This window comes from Lithobates pipiens, unplaced genomic scaffold (assembly GCF_037356315.1).
Source record: "Lithobates pipiens isolate NorthernLeopardFrog02 unplaced genomic scaffold, aLitPip1_a1.2 Scaffold_22, whole genome shotgun sequence".
Taxonomy (NCBI): Eukaryota; Metazoa; Chordata; class Amphibia; order Anura; family Ranidae; genus Lithobates; species Lithobates pipiens.
Window position 1 is genome coordinate 118362861 of NW_027507784.1, and position 25264 is coordinate 118388124.

The window sequence follows — 25264 nt, forward strand, 5'->3', positions numbered from 1 at the left end:
CCAAAGTCTTTTTTCTTTTTTTTTTTTTTTTTTAATATATACACACGGAGCTCCACTGTTCAGTGCTTGTCAAAGGCCTGTGTACAAAAAAAAATGTAACTTTGAAATCACAGGACACAGACAACTGCGCAAGGGTTCTATAATGGTCTAAACCAACAAAGAGGAAGGGTCTCAATCCCTGAACCCCCTGGGCACACAGCTCCCGACTGGGGCAAGCTACTCCAGTCTAAGCTGAAGAGAGTTGGACCCAGCTCCTTAGGGGCCTGCTGTCCAACTTCCACAAAAAGTGCAGCTTGATGGAATTTTGACAAGATTTCGATACAGCTGTCATTTCTGTGCTAGGGGAAGAAATCTGGCTAGAATCGTATGACAACAGGACAGAAAAGCATTTCCACTGAAGTCTATACCACAGAATGGCACCAAAGAAGCACAGGATCCTTTCCCAAAGTTGTATTGCAGCTGCACTACTGTTATTGCCTTTGTCATTAGATTTAGTGCAATCAGATTCAGTTCTGACTTGTTAGTGTTACAGGGTCTCAGGTGTGAATGGGGAGCAGGTGTGTTAAATTTGGTGGTATCGCTCTCACTCTCTCATATTGGTCACTGGAAGTTCAACATGGCACCTCATGGCAAAGAACTCTGAGGATCTGATGAAAAGAATTGTTGCTCTACATCAGGAGTCTCCAAACTCTAGGCTATAAGAAGATTACCAAGACCCTGAAACAGAGTTGCATCAGGACACAGGAACAGGTAACAGGACAGGTTTCACTCACAGGTAACAGGACAGGTTTCACTCAGAACAGGCCTCGCCATGGTCGACCAAAGAAGTTGAGTGCACATGCTCAGCGTCATATCCAGAGGTTGTCTTTGGGAAATAGACATAAGAGTCCCGCCAGCATTGCTGCAGAGGTTGAAGAAGGTCAGTGCTCAGACCATACACCTCACACTGCATCAAATTGGTATACATGACTGTTGTCCCAGAAGGAAGCCTCTTCTAAAGATGATGCACAAGAAAGCCCAAAAACTGTTTGCTGAAGACAAGCACACTAAGGATATGGATTGCTGGAACCATGTCCTGTGGTCTGATGAGACCAAGATAAACTTATTTGGTTCAGATGGTGTCCAGCATGTGTGTGGCGGCAACCAGGTGAGGAGTACAAAGACGAGTGTCTTACCTACAGTCAAGCATGGAGTTGGGAGTGTCATGTTCTGGGGCTGCAGTGCAGTGCTGCCGGCACTGGGGAGCAACAGTTCATTGAGGGAACCATGAATGCCAACATGTACTGTGACATACTGAAGTAGAGCATGATCCCCCTCCCTTTGTAGAGTGGGCCGCAGGGCCATATTCCAATAGGATAGCGACCCCAAAAATACCTCCAAGACAACCGCTGCCTCGCTAAAGAAGCTGAGGGTGAAGTTGATGGACTGGCCAAGCATGTCTCCAGACCTAAACCCTATTAAGTATCTGTGGGGCATCCTCAAAACGAAAGGTGGAGGAGCCCAAGGTCTCTAACATCCACCAGCTCTGTGATGTCATCATGGAGTGGAAGAGGACTCCAGTGGCAACCTGTGAAGCTCTGGTGAACTCCATGCCCAAGAGGGTTAAGGCAGTGCTGGAAAATAATGGTGGCCACACAAAACATTGACACTTTGGGCTCAATGTGGACATTTTTACTTAGGGGTGTACTCACTTTTGTTGCTAGTGGTTTAGACATTAATGTCTGTGTGTTGAGTTATTTTGAGGGGACAGCAAATTTACAGTTCTACAAGCTGTACTCACAACTTTACATTGTAGCAAAGTATAATGTCCTCACACGAAAAGATAAAATATTTTCAAAAATGTGAGGGGTGTACATGTGTGTGTGTGTGTGTATGTATATATATATATATATATATATATATATATATATATATATATATATATATATATATATATATATATATATATATATATATATATATATGCCATTTTAGTTAAACCCATGAGTGAATTTGTTACCGCTGCCTCTTTATATTGGCCTTTGGAATTTACAAATTGGATGAAAGATGTAGCACTGGGAAACGCTTTCCGATAGAGAAATATTAGTTGTATATAAATTAAAAATGCACTATAGATCAGACCAAAGTGAGGGGCAAATGAGGAGGAAAGAGGGGCAGAGCGTGCCAAATCAGGGACAGTCCCTCAAAATCAGGGGCAGTTGGCTGCCTTCATCAGTGCAGTGTATGGAAATCATGGCAACTATGGAATAGAGCTTGGGAAAAGAAGCCGGAACAACCACACGCAGTTTGGAATAAATTGCTCTATAATAATTATATTTGCACTATATACCAGCGGCTTTGGGTGTGCATCTGGCTGTTTGGAGCATAAAGACATAATCTCAACAATCCGGCCCACTGCCTGGAAACTAAGAATACTCATATTTTTGGAATATATGATTTAAAGATTCATGTGAACATCTCTGTTTTTTTTTTTTTTTTTTGAGAACATTCTACTCCTTAAAAAGGTTATTCTACCCAATTTTTTGGTCAGCTCTGTAATGTAATGTGGGATGATGAAAGGAAGAATCTAATTGGCTGCAAAGGAGAATATTTATCTCAGATACTTTAACCCCAGCTTCCATGAATGATGCCATGTCTAAGTAAACATAAAAAAACTTAAATTGTATATACATATCGAATCGATGAATGTTCCTGCATCTGATTAGGCAGAAAATGGCTTACCGCGTCCTATGACGTGTAATATAAAAAAGAGCGGTCATAGCAGTTTCGCTGGAAAATAATAAATGCCAATTGTCTGCCAACCTGGTCCAGTGACTACAATGCTTTCCTTGAATCCCTGACATGAAACAAGCATGCAGCCAGGGAAGACAACACCAAATTTGCATACTTGTTCTAGTTAATGACTGACAAAAAAACTGAAGCCACAGGCTCAGCATGCCAGTCAGGCAATGGCCTGTTTCAGAGGGAGATCTCAGCAGTGGCAGCCCATGTCCCTCTGGACAAAGGGACAAGCGCTTTCATAATTCGCTAACAATGTAAATTCCATGACACCTGCCTATATCCCAGAGATACCTAGACTTCACAACGACATCATTTATCTTTATTCATTTCCAACATAAAAAATAAAGCGTCACTGAACCATAATATAAAATGGAAGACTAATACGGAAGAATGGAGAAAGGACCTCAACCTACAGTTTATATAAAAAAAAAAATAAGAGCTCCATCACACGAGCACAGAGAACCATACACCGCTAAAAATGAGCGGCTCTACTTGTGCTTTATTATTACATCGTATTATATGGTCCTGTGGGGGTCAATGTCTTTTTTTCCCCCCCATCTAATGCCGCGTACACACAAACAGACTATCCGGCGGACTTAGTCTGGCGGGCCAAACCGCCGGATTTCCGAACGAGCGGACCTGCCCACACACAACCGGACTTTTCCGGTGGACTATGTCGGGAGTCCGCCTTACTTTTGAAAATGAACGGACTTACCCACACACGGAGGAAAGTCCGTTCATTTTGAACACGGCTCCAGGTAGCCGGGACTAGCGTAGGAAGTCAATGTCGCCGCCCTCGGCGGCGAGATTGACACATCACTGGGCTGTCACCTGGTATGGACTTAAAGGGGAAGCCCTACGCCGAAAAAACGGCCAATCAGGAAAGGGGGTGGGGACGAGCAAGCACCCCCCCTGAGCCGTACCAGGCTGCGTGCCCTCAACATGGGGGGGGGTGCTTTGGGGAAGCACCCCAAATCACCTTGTCCCCATGTTGATGAGGACAAGGGCCTCTTCTTCCAGCTCTTTTACTGGCGGAGGCCCGGTCTTCTGTCGCCACCTTCTCTTCTTTTCTTCTTCCTTGAGATGTTGACTCTACGCCATCTCTGGCCATAATGACAGGGACGTGTTGCGCAGCGACTTATATAGGGACAATGGGCGGGGTCACTGGGTGATGTCCCTGCCCATTATGATGTCACAGTCCCAGAGGATGCGGCGGCGGCGACAGAAGAACGGGCCACCACTAGTAAAAGAGCTAAAGGAAGAAAGCGGAGGCCTGGCAAGAAAAACCGAAGAGGGGGACAAGACCCCCGAAGTCGGAAGAAGACTTCCGGGCGGCGACCAAGAAGAAAGCCAGGCTCCTCCGCTAGTAAAAGAGCTAGCAGAAGATAGCGGAGGAGTCCGGCGAGAAGACCTCCCTCAAGACGGAAGAAGACCCCCGGAGCTGTGCAATAAATTATTTTAAACCCTTGTGTGTTGGGTTTTATTTACATTTTTTTTAACAGGTGAATGGGTAGGGGTACACTGTACCCCATACTCATTCACATAGGGTGGGGGCCGGAATCTGGAGGCCCCCCTTATTAAAAGGGGGCTCCCGGATCCCGATAAGCCCCCCCGCCCGCAGACCCCGACAACCAATGGTCAGGGTTGTCAGGAAGAGGCCCTTGTCCTCATCAACATGGGGACAAGGTGCTTTGGGGGTGGGGGGGCGCACGGCCCCCCTTCCCCAAAACACCCCCCCATGTTGAGGGCACGTGGCCTGGTATGGCTCAGAAGGGGGAGGCTGCTCGCTCGTCCCCACCCCCTTTCCTGACCTACCGGGCTGCGTGCTCGGATAAGGGTCTTATATGGACCTTGGGGGGGGGACCCCCACGCCGTTTTTTCGTTATATATACACACACACACACACACACACCTTCAAAACCACTTTAACTAGTACTCCATCGATGAAATATATATAATCCAAATAAGTTACCACAATTCAGATATGAACCTTTATACAGGTTTGATTTCTAGCGAATGTCTCTCCCACGTGTAGACGCACACACAGCAAGAACCATTAGTCAGCAGGTATAGTATTGTGTGTACCCAGCCAGGGGTGTCCGACCCTCTCCAACTTGTCCAGCAACCACATGCCTTGTGTGTGAATTTATAAAGTGGAGGTTTTCAGTTAATAAGTCCATTAAGTGTGGGAGGTTCAGAGGATTACCTGGTAATAGCCGTCATTTTCTCCACATAAAAGGCAAAGAAATAGTTAAGTGTAGTTAGTCATATCAGAGACCTCAAAATGCACCAAGAAACCCCAAATCAGGATGTAAAGATTGGGTACAGCTAGGAGATTAGCAATGATGTTTGTTAACAGACCAAACGGATCATATCACCATCCATGTGAATAAGTGTACCCAGAGAGGTGTCAAGTTAAATGACATACTAATTCAGCATGAAGCACAATACATACCAGCCTGCAAGTCTGAGGACAAAATACAGAGCAGTGACAATCTCAGGACTGGATGAAATACAAATCGTTTCTGATATAGATATATAGCTCTATAAATGTCTATCTATAGCGGGTATAAGACCCAATCACAGCAGTGGGTGTGTGTTCTGCTCTGTATAAGTGGGACACATTGCACTCTATTGAAATGTCACAAAACAAGGTTTAATTCATCCTTATGCACGTCAATGTATTGTGATACAATATGTGCATTAAACATGCAACCCAAACTTCTACTGCCATTAGTACACATCACACTGGTGTGAACTGCAACAACAGGGCATACAGGAAATGGCTTTATGTGTTGGGTATTGCTGCCCGACAACACGGTGCAAATGGCTCATAGGGTTCATTTAGATGGCTGCATGCCATAACAATGCCACCACACGGGTGATCAGCAGAAAGTGAGGGACCAATTATCGGCCCAGAATGTAAACTGTGTATAGGAACCATTCCTAGCTGCAGTCAGCCTGTCATTGCTTTGTACAGGCTTCCTGGCCACATGCATACAACATTCCAGAACACTATTTGTATGGAGTTTTCATGTTCTCCATGTGTGGGTTTCCTCCTACACTCCAAAGACATGTTTGGAATTGGCTCCTGTCTAAATTAACCCCAATAGGCATACAGATGTGAGATTTTGGCCTTAGATAGAAAGCAGGGACTAATGTGAATGTAGAATATATAAAGCTCCGATTAAATTGTTGGCACTATTGAAAAACCTGTAATAAATCAGAAAATAAATCCAGCTTAAAAAATCTGATCCTAGCCACAGAAATCTATTGGGTGCTCTAATCACCTGTGTGAATGCACCCCCAAAGCACGGCCATAGTTCTTCATCCACGGGTCACAAGTGCTCAGCACAGCGGCCTGTACAAAGCAATGACCGGCTGTATCTGTAAGCTAGTAAATGTAGACAGTCTGCATTCAGGGTGTATGTACATCTGTAGCTGTGCACGCTTGGATGATAGTAAAGCTGAATGCCGGGCACTTGGCCTAAGGGCTCAATAATACACAGGCACAGTGTGAAGTATATTGTTAAAAACAAAAAAACACAAAGCATACTTCTGTGTCCAGGTATGACAGGAGCGGCCTGTACAAAGCAATGACAGGCTGTGTGTGTACACTGCTAGACACAAATCTGAGTGTGTATACATGTGTACAGGGAGGGACAGTCTACATCTAGGGGTGTGCACAAGATTCCTGTCTGCCATTGCTTTGCACAAATCGCTGTACCAAACGCCTGTCATTTCTGGGCACTGAAACATGCTTGTGATTTTTTTACAATGCACTTCCTTCTGTGCCGGTGTAGTAATGAGCTCTTAAACCGATATTAAAGGCAAGTTTAAAAAATAAATAAAACCACGCACCCATATTATACTGGAAAAGAAGAAAAGGCTGCACACCACCAGAAACCATCGAACGTATTTTATAGTTTTGAAGAAGAACTATTGACTGTGTGAAATTTGTCGCCTCTCCTGTCTCTTAGTGGCTGTCATTGAGTTTTTGTTGGAACAATAAACTACGCTGGATTGTTTCTGGTGGTGTGCAGCCTCTTCTTCTTTTCCTATTGACATTGGTTAGTGAGCCGTGGCTCACACCCAGCATATGCAGATTGCATTGATTCACTCACCTGGAGCGCTCCAGTTTCTCCTTCTGGATTTCTACACATTTGATACTTACCTGTTCTGTGCAGTTGATTGTGCACAGAGCAGCTCCTAGCCTTGTTTTCTCGGGTCCCCCGCCGGCACTTCTGGCCCCTCCTTCCTGACGCGTGCCCCCAGAGCAAACAGCTTGCTAAGGGGGCACCCAAGCTGCTGCTATGCGGGTCTATTCAGTGTCCCGCCCCCTCGCTCTTCTAATTGGCTGTAATTGACAGCAGTAGGAGCCAATCGTGATGGGGCTGCTGCACACAGTTTTTTTTTTACCTTCATGCATGAAGGAAGAAAACCTTAAACCTTTTACAATCACTTTAAGCAAGACATAGATTATGCATTTTTTTTCCCCTTCAACCATGGGTTGAAGGTAAGAAAAATTACCAGATTTCCCCATTGACACAGTCAGTGTTGATGGGGGAATCCCTCCCGCTACGCTATTGGATTATGAAAGAATGTACATAAAATGTAATACAATGGTCAATGCCGTTGGCTATACCCGGAGGTAGCGATTGTACAAAAAGAACCTGACAGGTTGGTTGTACTTAATTCAATAGTACAACCAGCCTGCCCATAGATGGATTGATATTCGTCCAGTTCCTAATGAATCCCTCTATAGCCAGGCTTAGGCTGTGTGCCTGACGTCCAGCTTTCCCATCATCCATCAGGTATGTACACATCTCATCCATCCATTGCTGGACACATGTGTACACCCACATCTAATACCAGAAACAACACCCGTCACCCCCAGGAGCACACTAATTTCTTCTACTGAATGATTGAACCCCAAGGCCCCATTCACACCTGTGTGCTCCCAGAACATCACACTTTCAGTTCCCTTTAACTCTTAACAGCATCCCAAATGTGGCTAGCAGACACGCATTTTGACCGGGGGGGGGGGGGGGGGGGGGTAAAGAGAAAAATAAAAAACACCACACACACACACACACACACACGAAGCTCACTGCCTGAAACAACGCAGGATCTTTGGCACATGTGTTGTGTGTAGGGCATCTTGTTCAAGTGAATAGGCTGCACATTGCGTTAAAATGTGCAAAAACAAGTGGGAGAGAAAACACATTCCCGATACACCTGGTGTGAACGGGACCTTCCTGGTTGGATGAAGTTCAGATTTTACATCATCCCTGTCATCACACTTCTATAGGAGTCCTAGCACCATATCACTACAGGGAGATGACAGGTAAACTTGGCGGTGCAATCACCAGGCAGGAGGATGGACACATGCCCGGAGATGGCATCTGTGTAAACCACATCTGATCAGGGATCCTGGGCGCACCGATCCGGTGACCAGTGTGCGCTGATCGGGGATCCGGCGACCAGTGATCGGGGATCCGGCGACCAGTGATCCAGCGTGCACTGATCAGGGATCCGGCGACCACTGATCAGCGATCCTGCGACCACTGATCGGCGACCACTGATCAGCGATCCTGCGACCACTGATCGGCGACCACTGATCAGCGATCCTGCGACCACTGATCGGCGACCACTGATCAGCGATCCTGCGACCACTGATCGGCGACCACTGATCGGCGACCACTGATCAGCGATCCTGCGACCACTGATCGGCGACCACTGATCAGCGATCCTGCGACCACTGATCAGCGATCCTGCGACCACTGATCAGCGACCACTGATCAGCGATCCTGCGACCACTGATCAGCGACCACTGATCAGCGATCCTGCGACCACTGATCAGCGACCACTGATCAGCGATCCTGCGACCACTGATCAGCGATCCTGCGACCACTGATCAGCGACCACTGATCAGCGATCCTGCGACCACTGATCAGCGATCCTGCGACCACTGATCAGCGATCCGGTGTGCAGTGATTTATACAATCATGGAGGATTTCCTCCTCCCTTCTCTTCCCTGCAGCTGGTCTCCTCATCCTGCACCGCCCTGTGTCCCCTCCACCACCCCGGGATGTCCGGGCTCCTCTCCCCGGGAATCCCCTCCCCTCTCCTCCCCCGGTGTCATGGATCCCGGTACAGGCCCCGCACCCCTCCGGCCCCCCGGTTTTACCTTCTTGATGTTGTAGAGTCGGGTAAGCATGCCGACCCCCCGGTCATTGAGGATGGTGAGTTTCTCGGCCAGCTTCTGCTGACTGGGCTGCAGCACGGAGCGCGACATGCTGCCCGTCCTCCACTATAGGAGCCGGCGGCGGCCTCACCGGTAGGAGAACAGCGCTGAGGCGATAGGGCGGAGATCCCGGGTGTCCCGGGAGAAGAAGGGAGAGGGGTTTGTTGTTGTAGGGAAAGGGGGGGGGGGGACCTCTCATACAGATCCCATGCTCCGCAGTTTAACGCGATGACACGCCTGCCTAGAACCGCCGACAGCCCCTCCCTTCCTGTCGAGATGTGGGATCGTCCACCGCCGGCACCGCCCCTCTCCCTTTCCCGAGGGATCCGGGAGATGCGCGTCCTCGTCCGTGCTCCGTGCCGTGAACGCGGAATGCCGTGGTGACATCACCGGTTCGCTGCGGCGTCTTGATTGGCTGCTTGGAAGCTGCGGGCAGAATTAGGTGAGGGCAGGACAGGTGTGGGCGGAGCTTCGTGTACAGTGACTGATCCGTCCATCACTCCACATTCCACAAATCTCAGTGTGAGTCTTCTAGAGATAGTCCGTGTGTGAGATCAGAGCAAGGGATAGTCAGTGTACGAGATCAGTGCAAGGGATAGTCCGTGTGCGATATCAGTGCAAAGGATAGTCCGTGTGTGAGATCAGTGCAAGGGATAGTCAGTGTGTGAGATCAGTGCAAGGGATAGTCAGTGTACGAGATCAGTGCAAGGGATAGTCCGTGTGTGAGATCAGTGCAAGGGATAGTCAGTGTACGAGATCAGTGCAAGGGATAGTCCGTGTGTGAGATCAGTGCTAGGGATAGTCTGTGTACGAGATCAGTGCAAGGGATAGTCCGTGTATGATATCAGTGCAAGGGATAGTCCGTGTGTGAGATCAGTGCAAGGGATAGTCTGTGTACGAGATCAGTGCAAGGGATAGTCCATGTGTGAGATCAGTGCTAGGGATAGTCTGTGTACGAGATCAGTGCAAGGGATAGTCTGTGTGTGAGATCAGTGCTAGGGATAGTCTGTGTACGAGATCAGTGCAAGGGATAGTCCATGTATGATATCAGTGCAAGGGATAGTCCGTGTATGATATCAGTTCAAGGGATAGTCCGTGTGTGAGATCAGAGCAAGGGATAGTCCGTGTGTGAGATCAGTGCAAGGGATAGTCTGTGTGTGAGATCAGAGCAAAGGATAGTCCGTGTGTGAGATCAGAGCAAAGGATAGTCCGTGTGTGAGATCAGTGCAAGGGATAGTCCGTGTGTGAGATCAGTGTAAGGGATAGTCAGTGTACGAGATCAGTGCAAGGGATAGTCCGTGTATAATAGTGCAAGGGATAGTCCGTGTGTGAGATCAATGCAAGGGATAGTCCATGTGTGAGATCAGAGCAAAGGATAGTCCGTGTGTGAGATCAGTGCAAGGGATAGTCCGTGTGTGAGATCAGTGCAAGGGATAGTCCCTGTACAAGATCAGTGCTAGGGATAGTCCGTGTACGATATCAGTGCAAGGGATAGTCCGTGTACAAGATCAGTTCAAGGGATAGTCCGTGTACGATATCAGTGCAAGGGATAGTCTGTGTACGATATCAGTGCAAGGGATAGTCCGTGTACGATATCAGTGCAAGGGATAGTCTGTGTACGATATCAGTGCAAGGGATAGTCCATGTGTGAGATCAGAGCAAAGGATAGTCCGTGTGTGAGATCAGTGCAAGGGATAGTCCGTGTGTGAGATCAGTGCAAGGGATAGTCCGTGTACAAGATCAGTGCTAGGGATAGTCCGTGTACGATATCAGTGCAAGGGATAGTCCGTGTACAAGATCAGTGCTAGGGAGAGTCCGTGTATAAGAGGGGGGCTGGCAGAAAAAATGCAACTCAACCTCACATTTTTGCTACCCTCAAATTTAAACAAACTGCAAGCAGCCTGTCACATTCTATGGTAGACTGCAGCTGGATGGGGCTTTTAGGGCTCTGTGTCTTCAGAGATGAGGCTAGGTTCACATACACTATATTACCAGAAGTATTGGGACATCTGCCTTTATATAACAGCTATAACATCTTCAACTCTTCTGGGAAGGCCATCCACAAGGTTTAGGATTGTGTCTATGGGAATGTTTGACTTTTCCTCCAGAAGTGCATTTGTGAGGTCAGACACTGATGTTGGCCAAGTAGGTCTGGCTCGCAGTCTCCTTCTAATTCATCCCAAAGGTGTTCTATCGGGTGGTGGTCAGGACTCTGTGCCGACCAGTCAAGTTCCTCCATCCCAAACTCCCTCATCCATGTCTTTATGGACCTTGCTGTGTGCACTGGTGTGCAGTCATGTTGGAACAGGAAGGAGCCATCCCCAAACTGTTCCCACAAAGTTGGGAGCATAAAATTGTGCAAAATGTCTTGGTATGCTGATGCCTTAAGAGTTCCCTTCACTTTAACTAAAGGGCCAAGCCCAACCCCTGAAAAACAACCCCACACCATAACTCCCCCGTATACCAAATGGTTTGGACCTGTGCACAAAGCAAGGTCCATAAACAAAGCAGATGTAAGTGCTGTCACCTATGGAAAATACTGAACAATGCACCTCCATCCTGATATGTTACATTTTAGGCCATTGGGCAAAGGAAAGGAGAAAGGAGGGCCGGGAGGATTTTCTTGGTACCGTCAAGAACTTTACAATGGCATAAAAGCAAAAAATCTTTATTACAATTCTGAAAAAGATATACAGTAAAATCTTGGCTTGAGAGTAACTTGGTTTGAGAGAGTTTTGACAAGCAACATTGTATAATACATTTTTGGCTTGATATACAAGTAGCGTTATGTCACAACTGAGTATAAAAGAGAAAAGAGGTGCCTCTAAGTGTAGCAATATGGTTCCCAATCAACCACCGCAGTTATACTGCAGCAGATTGGCTCCCCTGGGCGAGCCGTCATAGCTGTACGTTGATTGCAGGAGGGTGTAGGTGTGGCGCTGTTCTTAATTGAAAAAAACTTACATGTTTAAATATAGTTATGCTTCTGTGTTGCACCCTCTGCAGAATGCTATACTATAAGACCTCAAAGAAAACAAGGAAAATTAGGAAAAAAATAAATGAAAACATTAGTATATGCTGGCTTTATGTGCTAGTATTCAGTATATGCACCCTCTACAAGGTGCATTGCCTCATAATTATATTCAATGTGTTGCACCCTCTGCTGGATGTAAAATTGAGAAGGAGGCCTTTTAAAAAAGGTAATTGATCATTTCACTCAATGGAATAAGCCAAGGTGATGGAAACTAAGATGTAAGAGAATATGGCACCTATGATAGAAATATGCTACTGTGTTACACCCTCTGCACAGTGCGTCTCTGAACCAGTGCAGTTGCCTTTAAATTAAACTCCACAATTTGCTGGTGAAATAGCAAAGGGAAATGTGAACTAAACGTTAATTTCAAATTGTGTTGGTGTTGTACCCTCAGCCAGTTTGGGGTGCACTGTGGTGGTAAAATATTATTTCAATAATGCTGTTAGCAAGACAATCCTGTAAATGCGTTGTTCCCTCAAGTGGAAATACGGTGTTGCAGTGATTAAAATAAGTGTTGGTGCAATATTAGAATGTATAAATTCAAAATTGATGCTTGTTGGGTTATGCCCTCTGGCAGGTGTATTCACAAAATTAAATGTTTACAGCTAGTATTTATCTAACAATCTGCAAAGAAATCTATTTAACCCAAAGGGGTTAAATGCCTATGATGTGGTGACTGTATTTGACTTAATGACATAAATACCATAAATATGTGGCAAAATAAACCAATATAAAAACAAACAAAGTGACTTGTGCTAAAAAAGTGTCCAGTGCTTGCTGAAAAACGAATCATTTCTCAAAAGCTTCTTATTTAGGTGACGACTGGCGTTGGTGATTCTTATCCGTGCGCCTATTGTGAATGCACTCACCCAATGGCCTCAAACCCACCCCCCCCCCCCCCCCCCGGGGTACTGACACTGTGTAGCACTCTTTAGAACCCTTGATCCGTGCTTTAATGGTGCTGTGTTGGCGGTGTTTCACTTGTTCGCCATATGAAGAAGAGAAGGGATGCCCATAGTGTAAATCCGTATTAAAAATATTTTTATTTCATTAAAAATATTTTAATTTCATTAAAAATAAGAGATACTCACATTTGATACAAATTTTTAAAAGCATGAAAACAAAGCAGAGGGAAGCTATCAGAATCCTAATCTCTGCTGACTGGAAGTAACGCAAAGGCGTTTGTAACTTAACCGTATGCATTTCGTCATTCAGACGTCAACAACAGTCTGTTCATTGGCCGCTTTAAGAGCACTAAGGGGCATGCACTTGTGCATATGGCACGACGATGGAGGCGATGCGCGTGTCCGGCAGTCGCGATGTCTGCCGGGCACCCACTCCTGAGAGAAACAGAACGGAGGTCTGTCAATGTAAATAGACAGATCTCCGTTATGTCAGGTGAGGAGACTAATCAGTTCTTCCTAATGCTTAGGAACAACGATCGGTCTCCTTCCCCAGGCAGTCCCATCCCCCTATAGTTAGAAACACTCCCTAAATGACACAGTTAACACCTTGATCGCCTCCTAGTTTTAACCCCTTCCCTGACAATGACATTCATACCGTAATACTTTTTTTTTCTTTTTTTTAGCACTGATCGTTGTATAAATGTCAAAGGTCCCAAAAAAGTGTTCAATCTGTCCACCGCAATGTCGCAGTCCTGATAAAAATCGCAGCTTGCCGCAATTACTAGTAAAAAAAAAATAATAATAACAAAAATGCCATAAATATATCCCCTATTTTGTAGACGCTATAACTTTTGCGCGAACCAATAAATAAACACTTATTGCGATTTTTTTTTTTTTTTTACCAAAAATATGTAGAAGAATACATATCTGTCTAAACTGAGGAATACATTTTATTTTTTTGGATAGTTATTATAGCAAAAAGTAAAAAATATCGTTTTTTTTTTCAAAACTGCCGCTTTTCTTTGTCATGTCTGGTCTGGCTGGTCTTGTCACGTAGCTGTCTTCTTCCATTCTTATGTTCCGGGCTGTCCAGCGCCTCTTATATAGGCATGGGGTGTGGCCATCCAATAACATCACCCAGAGAGCCCACCCCTTGTCACGTGTCACAAGGGACGGGCTGTCCAGGCGATGTGATTGGATGGTCACGACCCATGCCTATATAAGAGGCGCCGGATAGTGGGGAACATAAGAACGGAGGAAGACAGCTAAGCCACAAGGCCAGCTTTTTTTTTTGTTAGCGGCAAGGAAGAAGGCGGCGGCGACGACATTGGGAGGAGGAGGGAGATGACAGCTCTGAGAGAAAACGGCAACGGAAGAAGGCAAGGGCACCGGGTGAGATGACACTGGGAGAGACGGCGGCGGCTCAGAGCTATTTTACTAATAAAGGAATTGTCAAAAACTGGCTCTTGTTTTTTTTTACTTTTCACTGCTTTTTTGGTGAATGTGTAAGGGTACGATGTACCCAATACCCATTCACATAGGTTGGGGGGCTGGGATCTGGGTGTCCCCTTGTTAAAGGGAGCGCAGTACCTTGCTGCTCAGGCCTTCCACTTCAGGCTTTCATCTGTCTCCTTGGACGCACACAGCGTCTATCTAGAAAGTAGCCCCTCACTGCTCTGATCCTTAGACTTGGGTCTCTGGCTTCCACTAGTGCATACCTGCACTCTCTGGACTCCTCGGGAGGGTGGATAATCCTGACTCTTCTATAAGCCCAGGACCCACCTGCTCAATCAACCAGCCAGACTCCTGGCTGTTCCCAAAACCCGGTTCCAGGATTGGAGATTCCGTCCCACCCATAACGCTATGTAATCTCCGGGCTCCAGGTCTCCAACTTTTAGGAAACGGATAAAACAGATTAATCCAAATTAAATACCCCTTGAGACCCTCAACCTGCCTATTTGAGAACCCTGTGCGACAATTACTAGGACAGGGAACTGTACTGTCACCCCAGCTTTAGGCAGCCGATAGATGATTACATTTTCTTTTTATATTTTTTATGTTTGTTATTTTAAAAAAATTAGTTTACAATCACTTTAATTATTACAAATGATTATTGGAAATCTCAAGCTGGACACCGTGTTCAAAACTAAAATAAAAGAGTTACAATTTGATTAATATACTTGGAGCCTTAATCAACACATTGCTTCTTATAAAAACCATAGGTGAACTCCTAAACAGTCTACAAATTTGAAATACCTCTATGTTAAAATTGCTTTTCTAACACCATATTTGTAGATTTGTTTTGTTTGATAAATACGGCGCTACTTTACATTGTAGTTAAGAATACTGGCATTAATTATTGAAAGACAACATATGTTTTTTTGGGGGCTCTAAGATCCCCCCTCTTCAGGGCTACAAAACAAATACAAGGGTAGTTGTAACAATGCAAAGTTTTGTGCCAATCATTTCACAATAAAATTCATTAGTACTCTTACAAAACAACATTTCACCAAAATCATGATAATCAGAACAACTTATAAAGACCACTATCTTATAACAGATGTATCACTCCAAGCTTAGAAAATCTATCATATTATAAATGTTTCAAGTATTTATAAAACTTGAAAGAAATAGATGGCATTAGGCCGCGTACACACGGGCGGACTGTTCGCCCAACTTTGTCCGCTGAACAGTGTTTGGGCGGACAGTCCGCTCGTGTGTGGGCTTTCAGCGGACAGTTTCAGCGGACAGTTGGACGGACAAGGTTTTTCGGAAATTCCGAAAAACTGTCCGCTGAAACCTTGTTTGAGCGAACAGTCCGCCCGTGTGTAGGCTTGTTCGTCAAACAAAGTTGCGCGCATGCTCAGAAAGGATTTTCACGCCGAAAGCTATAATGCAGTGTATAGGACGTCGTATTTTTCGTCCCGTCGTACGTGCCGTTCACGTCATCGCGCACGGTTTCAGCAAACTGTTCGTCCGTCGTGTGTGGCCATGTCCGTCCATGCTAAGTTTGAGCGGACTGTTTGCCGAAACTGTTGGACGGACAAAGTTGGGCGAACAGTCCGCGCGTGTGTACGCGGCCTTAGTAATGACCAACTGATTTAGAATAACAGATACAATCAATAAAAAAAAAAAAAATAGGTAGATCTCAGAATTCTGATTAGAAACGTAGAATTTTGATTAATACGTTTTAAGGATGGCCCCAAGCCTCTTCCGTAAAACTCTATCCTGTGGGGCATTAATATGAAAGGCTAAGTTCACCAGTCAGAATCCGCGTAGCCCGTCCTGTCACTGCAGGCGAAGAGGAGTAAAAGCTGCGCTGATTTCAAACCCCCGGACCGGACCAGACACTCATCAGGGGCAATTTGCACCAAAATCTAAAAAATAATATATGCGAAGATCTACAGTAAAGTACAGTGTGCATTGTTAAAGGGGAGGGTATACATATGGGGAAGAGAAAGATTCACTCATCCCCAATAGATACTCACATGCCAATGGAGTGTAACCCACATGGGGACAGTAGCTGCAAGCCGCCAAATGGGTCAAATCTGGGAGTAGAGGGAAGAGCCCAAAGAGAGGAGGCCAGGCGCACAAGGAAAACTCCATGGAGTGTGGTGGTGATAATCCACACTGGTGAAGTGTAGTAATATGGATTCTAGAAATAATTAAAATGTAATTTATTTTATTTAACACTTTATTTTATAATGCACTACAGAAACCGTTGGAACTTTATAAATCCTGTGTAAAAAAAATAATAACAATCCATGTTGAGAACCCCTAAACATTAGAATTAAAAATTTGATAATAATTGTTCTATGGTATCTTAAAAACTGAAAGTGAATATTTCAACTATGTACATGCTAAACAGATAGAAAAGTAAACATTATTAAATAAAGTTGAAATGATTATCAATAGAAACATTTTTGGTTTGACATATACTTTAACCACTTAAGGACCGGAAGATTTGTCCCTTAAAGCGGTTGTATAGTCATTTTTGGGACTTTTACCTACAGGAAAGCCTATAATAAGGCTTACCTGTAGGTAAAAAAAGATATCTCCTAAACCTCTACGGTTTAGGAGATATTCCCCTCGCAATGCGCCGCTGACTGCAGCACACGGGGATTCTCGGCTGAAAGCCCGGCAGACGCCGGACCCTGCCGGGAAGAAATCTCCCACGCGCATGCGCGGGAGTGACGATATCGCGGCTCCGGCCACTCACAGCACCGGAGCGGCGATACCCGGAAGAAACGGGTTCCCTGACATGTTCCCTCGGCATGGGTCGGGCCAGATGTCGGGGCCTCGTTCTAAGGTAAGTATTTCATAATGAGCTAGTATGCAGTGCATACTGGCTCATTATGCCTTTTCCTTTGCAGGTGGGAAAAAACAACACATCAGCGGGTTTGCAACCGCTTTAATGACCAGACCATTTTTTTTTGCGATATGGCACTTTAACTGTATTCTTCTACATATTTTTGGTAAAAAAATTGCAATAAGCGTATATTGATTGGTTTGCACAAAAGATATAGTGTCTACAAAATAGGGAATTGATTCGTTAGTTCTCATAGTTTACTAATTTAACCATTTCAGCCTCTGAAGGATTTACCCCCTTCCTGACCAGGCCATTTTTTGCAATACGGCACTGTGTTACTTTAACTGACAATTGCATGGTTGTGCGACGCTGTACCCAAATAAAATTTATGTCAATTTAAGCCAATATGTATTCTTCTACATATTTTTGGTAAAAAAAAATCTTAATAAGCATATGTTGATTAGGTTTGTACAGAAGTTGTATCATCTACAAAATAGGGAGTAGATTTATGGCATTGTAGCACTTACCCCTGTAACATTGGGGTGTTTAGCTCAATTGGTAGATGCATTTTTTAGTTCACATCAGGCAGGCGTTTATGGTTAAGGGCCTGGTAGCCCACGTTTATTATAAGAAAACAAAATATTAATCCATCCAGAAATCCCACGCAGGGGTCCAATCTTAAATTAAATACACAATCCAAATGAAAATGCTAGCCCACCTAGCTACTCTTCAGCAGTAGTGCTGCTATAGGTACTTGCTCCGTCCACCAAACTGCTTGGACGCACACGGTCTTAGGCTCCTTGGACGCACACAGCTTCAAGCCCTTTAACACACAGCTTTGGACTCCTTGGACGCACACAGCTTCAACCCTTCAACGCACACAGCTTTGGGCTCTTTGGACGCACACAGCTTCAAGCTACTCCACTCCACCATCCCTCACACTCTACTCCCAACAGCCCCTTCGTTATATGGGCTGTGTGCAGCTGGGCACACACCCTGCTCGTTATCACCAAGACCTGGACACAGGGTTGGAGATCCCTCTTTCCTCCAATTTCACAGGGACAGAGCCTCGCTCTGTCACATATCCCCCCCCTTTGTTTCGATCCGGAGGGAGGAACACCAGCACCCATCATGATGGTTGGGACACCTCTGTGCTGGCTGTCAGCCACGTAGGTCCAACCTTTTTCCGGGTGTGCTTCCAGGAACATTCCCCCCCTTTGTTTCGACCCAGAGGGCGGAACCCCCAAGTTACTTTTGGCACCTCTGTGCCAGATACCATTTACAGAAGTACACTCCTGTCCAACCTCGCTTCTAACGGGGAACTCTACCCAATGCCTCCTTTGGTGTCTCCCTCTAAGCCTTACTGTCACTCTGCTATGAGCTTTGATGCAACCTTCCCAACTTTTCTTCCGAGTGCATTTCCATAAGCACTTCCTCTCCTGAAATCTTAATGGGTTCCCGTTGGTCTTTCTACCAACCCTTCTGCCTCCACGCTTCAGGTTCCCAGGTTTCCCCAAAACTTTCTCAGCAGTACTGTTCTGAGACTGTAGGGGGCCTATTTCTATAGTGTTTAGAACGGAAACCCACCTCTTATTTCTGGTACCTGACTCAGCAGTCACTAATTGATTACCAGGTTTACCTGTACCTTTGGGCACTACATTATCATGTACCATTAACACATTATTTGGTTCATCATTGACAGACATATTCAAACCAACATTAGACCTCTCAATGTTGCACATGTCACCAATGCCTTTTTTTTCAATATTTGCTAGGGCAGAGTCTGCAGAGGGCACACATACCAGAGGGCCGCCATCACCCACAGGAACCTCACAGGACGCCACCTCCCCTGGGTTCACCCACTCTGCAGGCAGCTGTCCTACCACTTGACCCGTTCTGATGCCATCTGTATTTTTATCCACCGGAACATGCCAGCTCTCGTCTGATCCACATACAATTTTTACCACGCTCCTTGCCCATTCCCCTGTCCCGGGGACCTTATTAGGTTGGTCACCTAAACCAAGCACTGGACTGGGGACCCCAGTCTCTTTAACCACCTTTGTTTGAGCCCTGGTCAGGATCTCTGCTGCTTTCAGGTCCACACATGGTCCTTCCACCTCATGTGGTTTTTCTACTGGTGCAGTATACACGCCCTTCACCAACTGACCAGCACCACACTGGACTATAGCAGCAGAAATGCTTCCCATCTGGCTGTTAGGAGGTGTAACCACAGACATTTTAGGCTTATTTTCAACTTCTCCAAAGTCTGTCTCAAATATTTCTTCTGCCCGTAGTCCAACAGCATACGTAGCAGCAACTTTTAACAAAAGTAGCAAATTTAGGAATAAACCATTCCTGTCCCGTTTTGCTTTGCTCTGTACAGCCTGCCATACAGTGTTCCACCTAGTGGTACTCCGCAATACCAGACCATCAGACTGTGGAGGAGACACACTAGTATAGATTGGCTGTACATCCCAAAGTTCAAGCATCTCTTTTAATGCTTCGGTTATAAACCAGGCCCTTGACTCCAGACCTAAGTCCTTCCTGGGGATTTTCATGACACTGGGGATACAGAGAGACTCACTTGCTGAGACTTGAAAAGTTGCGACGGTTAACGGAACCTTCTCGCAGCTGGAGGTAAACACAGCCTGGTGCTCCACCAGAGCGCTGCCAATTGCTGGACTCATACCCAACTTCTCAGGCTCAGCATCAGTGAACTGCTCCAGAACATTACCAGTGACGTCACGTTGACACTCCATGCCAACCTCAGTTTTGTGGGTCACGGACAATGTCTCTGCTGTGCCCTTATTTGGTTCATCCTGCTCACCAGGGTTAACCCCTGCCGCAGCCACCGCGCCCTCAGGTACAGGCTGTTCTGCAGCCCCTCCTGCTGGCCCAGCAGAAACCGTGTCCACCTTATTTTTGTGCATAAAAGCCTTATCTATCAGGGAGATAAGATTTTCACCCCAACTATTCCAATCTATTGTATGTGAGCTCCCTTCTGCGGTACTCCTCAGCACCGATCCTTCTGCCCAAGGAGACACATAAGAACAGACTGGCTTAGTTGCAGACTCATAACACCAGTCATTGTAAATTATGTCAGACTGTGGTAGCACAGGTTGCAATACACCATATTCACCACCTTTCTCTGCTTGCATTTCATAAGCCTCACACACTTTTGCATTTTTCACAGGTTGTGTTAATCCACCATTTACCTGCACATTTTTAGTACTAGCAGCTTGCACTAACACATTACCATTACACAGTACAGTTCCATTCTGTCCCACCAGAGTGACATCGCAGTTGTCCAGGGCAACCTCTAACTCCAATACATGAAGTTCCCTGGAGATTCCTGTGGACAACTGTGCTGTCTTACCACCAGTTGCTATAGGCAATGGCCCATTTTTGCTAACCCCAGGTTCTTTTAGAGCAAAAGTTTTCCCAACAGCATTAAACTTTTCATTAACAGTAACACTTATAGCATTTTTCGCATTTGTAGGCTGTCCTAGCCCATGGTCAACTTGAGCCTGATAGTCATTAGACACAACACTTTTAGTCATCAACACAGGTTCTATTTGGATTTTAACCCTTGCATTCCCACTATATAGGGAAAAGTCATTCTCAAGTGCACATTCAGTGGCCCCACTAACTGGGGTCACTCTCACATCGTCATGGACAGTCTCGTAACCAGTCCTTTTATACATGAAATCAGCAGTTCCAGCCATCATTTCATTAAAGACAGTCTTACCCACCGCAGTAGTTGGTGTCACCATCTTCATTTGAGTACGTCGTCTTATGCACCAGTCCTCTGCTGCACTTTTACTGGCCAACTCCTCCTGGTGGCCATGGGATGAAACTACAGCAGGCATCTCCCACCGTTTAGCACCCCCTGCAGGCACAACAGGAAACTTCTTGTTGCTAGGGGTGACTGCAAACATATTTTCACCGGAATCTGGGCCTACAGACAAAACTTTCTCAGCAACATTATCTCCAGCCGTATTCCACAACCTAGGGCAAGAAAACATGCCATGCCCCAGCTGGCCACATTCCAGGCATGGTACTGGACGATTTTTTTCCAAAGCGATTCTCTCCTGGTGATTCCCAGCTGGCCGGAATGCACAGGCCTCTTTGTGGGGACGCTGAACCAAACCTCTACTGCAGCTCCTTTCAGGCATAAATTTCACTCCGGTTGCCATGGGAGACCGCACTCTCCCAGCAGAACTTTGCTGGCTCTCTCCAACATGATAAATTGGCTCCTCCTTAAGCCACTTTCCACGATCCTTATTAGACATAGCCCATGGTACAGAGATAGCCCGACTGGCTTCGTCTGCGTTGCTATGGGCAACCACTCTCATCCTCAGCCTTTGATCAGCCTCGCTCCTTGCATATAGCATGGGCTTCTCTCTGCTGGATCCCGTCTTATGTTGTGACACATTCACATCTTTCACAATAGCTGTTTTAACTGCATCAGCTTTGCCAGGGGCAACAACAGCCCTCTTCCAGTTATGGACATCCAGCAGCTTTCCCCTTGCACTGAGGGTTGGCTTCCTTTCCTCTGTAGCTTGGTTTAGTGCTGCTAAATGCCGATTGCACCAATCCACTGCAGACTCAAATGCTGGTGGACTCTCCATAACAGCAGTCACCTGTGCACTCATTGCACCAGTGTTGCTAGGGACAACCCCAGCCCTTTTTCTCCTTGATACACTCTGATCAGGTATGTATGGGGCTCGTTCGGGCGGTAACAACCCCTCCAACCACAGAGCTCTGTCTCTCATTTCAGCAAACCTTGCCCCTTTTAGGAGCTTTGACCGCCCCATACTTAGAGACTCCAGAACAACTTTAAACAGTCCAGGAAAATGAAAGTGTCTCTTTTAAAGCAAGTTGCTTTTCTCTTCATGCAAGCTTTCCTCACCTGCACATTGCACACACTGATTGTGCTGTCTCATGCACACAAACACATTTCATAGCAAGAAAAAAAAAAAATTTGACTTTTCATTTACAGGTACACCACCTGCAACACGCAATGCCTTTTGCCCGGCTGCACTTCCACACACAGCCAATAGTTCCTGACTTGAACTTACTGTAGGGCAAGGACCCGGATTCCACCGTCTTGTGCCCGCATTCTCCACCACTTGTAAGATTGGGGTGTTTAGCTCAATTGGTAGATGCATTTTTTAGTTCACATCAGGCAGGCGTTTATGGTTAAGGGCCTGGTAGCCCACGTTTATTATAAGAAAACAAAATATTAGTCTATTCAGAAATCCCACGCAGGGGTCCAATCTTAAATTAAATACACAATCCAAATGAAAATGCTAGCCCACCTGGCTACTCTTCAGCAGTAGTGCTGCTATAGGTACTTGCTCCGTCCACCAAACTGCTTGGACGCACACGGTCTTAGGCTCCTTGGACGCACACAGCTTCAAGCCCTTTAACACACAGCTTTGGACTCCTTGGACGCACACAGCTTCAACCCTTCAACGCACACAGCTTTGGGCTCCTTGGACGCACACAGCTTCAAGCTACTCCACTCCACCATCCCTCACACTCTACTCCCAACAGCCCCTTCGTTATATGGGCTGTGTGCAGCTGGGCACACACCCTGCTCGTTATCACCAAGACCTGGACACAGGGTTGGAGATCCCTCTTTCCTCCAATTTCACAGGGACAGAGACTCGCTCTGTCACACCCCGAAGGAGCTGCTAGTTTGAATTGGGCCTGCACTCTTCAGAGACATCCCCCCTTAGCGTAACTCTGTCCCCTTGGCACAGCTGTGGTGCAATAATACAGTACAAAATAAACAGTATAAAATACCTGTATCGATCCCTCAAGATCCCCTGGCTCCAGCTGGTGGGAAAAGACATTATGCCACGCAATTGTACTCTTAACCAGAATAACTTTTACTGATAGTATAACAATTAAATGGTTACATGGATTGCACTGTCGTCCCAATGTAGAACGTCAGTACAGCATGAATCAACAGTCAAATACAATAAGCAATATGCAAGTGTGTTATTATCTAGACCTGGGAGCTCCCCTTACTTAAAATTTTATGTGAGGCCTCACTTAAAAGTACTGTCTCCTTTATCTTCGTTCTTCGCTAGCTTAAGTAGTTCTTCAGATATTTGTAATCCAAAGGGGTAAGTGCAAAAGTTAACTTAGAATGCTCCAGGTATAGTTCCAAGAACTTGTAATCACACTTGGGCGCTAAAGTGAACTAGGCCTCAAGCCTTCTAAATGTCAGTTGCTCAGTTACGCTTCCGTGGAACAACAGGTTCCAGCAAGGCCTGTGAGTGAGTCTAACTGCATGCAGTAATAACAAACAGTGGGCCATAACCCGCTCACCAACTGGATTAGAGTTCTGGATGATGACTTGAGTCCGGTAACTGCAGCTTGCTTCTGCTTAGACTGGGCCAGACGCTCTGCGTCACTCTGCTGACTAGATCCAGTCTTCCGCTACTTCGACAAGCATCTCCGAACCTCTCCAATCCAATCACCAGCTCTCAGGCTCCGTCAGGTCACCTCGCAAACAGTCCGGTTTGCAGTCCACGGTGACTTTCTGCCTATGTGTCCGAGGATCCTCCTCACAGTTCCGCACAGGCAGGCAGCGTGGTCCCAAGAGACCAAATATGGCTGCTGCAGTCCCTTTTATACCCTACCCATTATGCATCGCATATCAGAGTGTTCATGGGTAGGTCACATAGACGCCTGGGTAACAAAAGTCAAACCTCTTATCAAAATAAACAGTACTTCCTATGAAAGTCTTTGTGTTTATAATCACCATATCGTGTGCGTTACCAGACTTTGTCAATAGATGGCTCCAAACACTGAACCATCTCAATGTCCACAGATTTAACACTGATATATATATATATATAGCCACGTTAATAAACGAATATGTCCCCGCTACACATTTTAAATTATTATTACTTTTTTTTTTTAATAGTAACGGCGGTGATCAGCGGCGGACAGATCGTACACTTTTGACACTTTTTTTTGGGACCAGTGACATTTATACAGAGATCAGTGCTATAAAAATCCACTGATCACTGTATAAATGTCACTGGCAGGGAAAGGTGTTAACACTAGGTGGCGATCAAGGGGTTAAATATGTTCCCTGGGAGGTGTTTCTAACTGTGGGAGGAGGGGACTGACTGGCAGTACAGAGAGATCACTGTTGCTAATCACTAGGAACAGACTTTGAACTTCCCTTTCAGGACAGAGATGAGTTTTTTTACATTGACAGATCCCCATTCTGGCTATCTGTGGAGCAATCGCAGGTGGCAGGCCACGCGCATCGGCTCCCCTGCTACGGGCACGCTTGCTGTAGCTCTTACAGGGATTGCTGTACACCTGACTTGCCGTCGTATAATGACGGTGGCTGGTTGTGGGGTGTATTTATAAAAAAATATTAAAATCACCCACTGAAAAAGCGTGTACATTTGTTCTGTGGAATGGGGCAAAAAAAGTTTATGTTGTTAGGCTTATTTCCTGTGCTGGTGAATATTTTTCATTGATTCAAAATAGAGAACACTGCATTTGGCCACGAGATGGCACCAATTCCTATGATACTTGACACCATCTAGTGTTTTTTTTTTGTAAATTTTATATTCAATGAAAATCATTGACCAGCATAGGGGCATCTACCTGGGAAGCAGAGGATTGGGTAAGTAAATGTGCTTTTACTCTCCTCTAGACATAAACAGTAGAGTTGAGCTGAACACACCCCGATTCAGTTCGTGCCAGAACTCTCAAACATCGCAAAAGTTCAGACCCGAACCCCATTGAAGTCTATGGGACCCAAATTTTAAAAATCAAAAGTCCCCATTTTGAAGGATTATATGCAAGTTATTGGCCATAAAAAAGGTATGGGGGCCTGGGTACTACCTTAGGGGACATGTATTAATGCAATTTTTTTTTTATTTTTTAAGTTTTTACAGGAGCAGTGATTTTAATGATGGTTAAAATGAAAAACTCATTTAAATATAATT

The 25264-nt window shown here is 45.6% G+C and overlaps 1 protein-coding gene across 8 annotated transcripts in view; it reads right to left on the reverse strand.

Annotated features, from left to right (window-relative positions):
* The window catches only part of NCKAP1 (NCK associated protein 1), a 175174-nt gene extending 165818 nt beyond the window's left edge, over positions 1–9356 (reverse strand). For 2 of the 8 annotated variants that reach the window (XM_077448135.1, XM_077448132.1), the window contains exon 1: positions 8972–9355. In XM_077448135.1, the coding sequence (XP_077304261.1) occupies positions 8972–9079 (108 nt within the window). In that variant the 5' untranslated portion in view covers positions 9080–9355. Of the gene's footprint in view, positions 1–8971 lie in introns of all 8 variants that reach the window. The other 6 variants (XM_077448134.1, XM_077448137.1, XM_077448139.1 and 3 more) reach the window with 4 other exon arrangements.
* Between the last annotated feature and the right edge of the window lie 15908 nt (positions 9357–25264).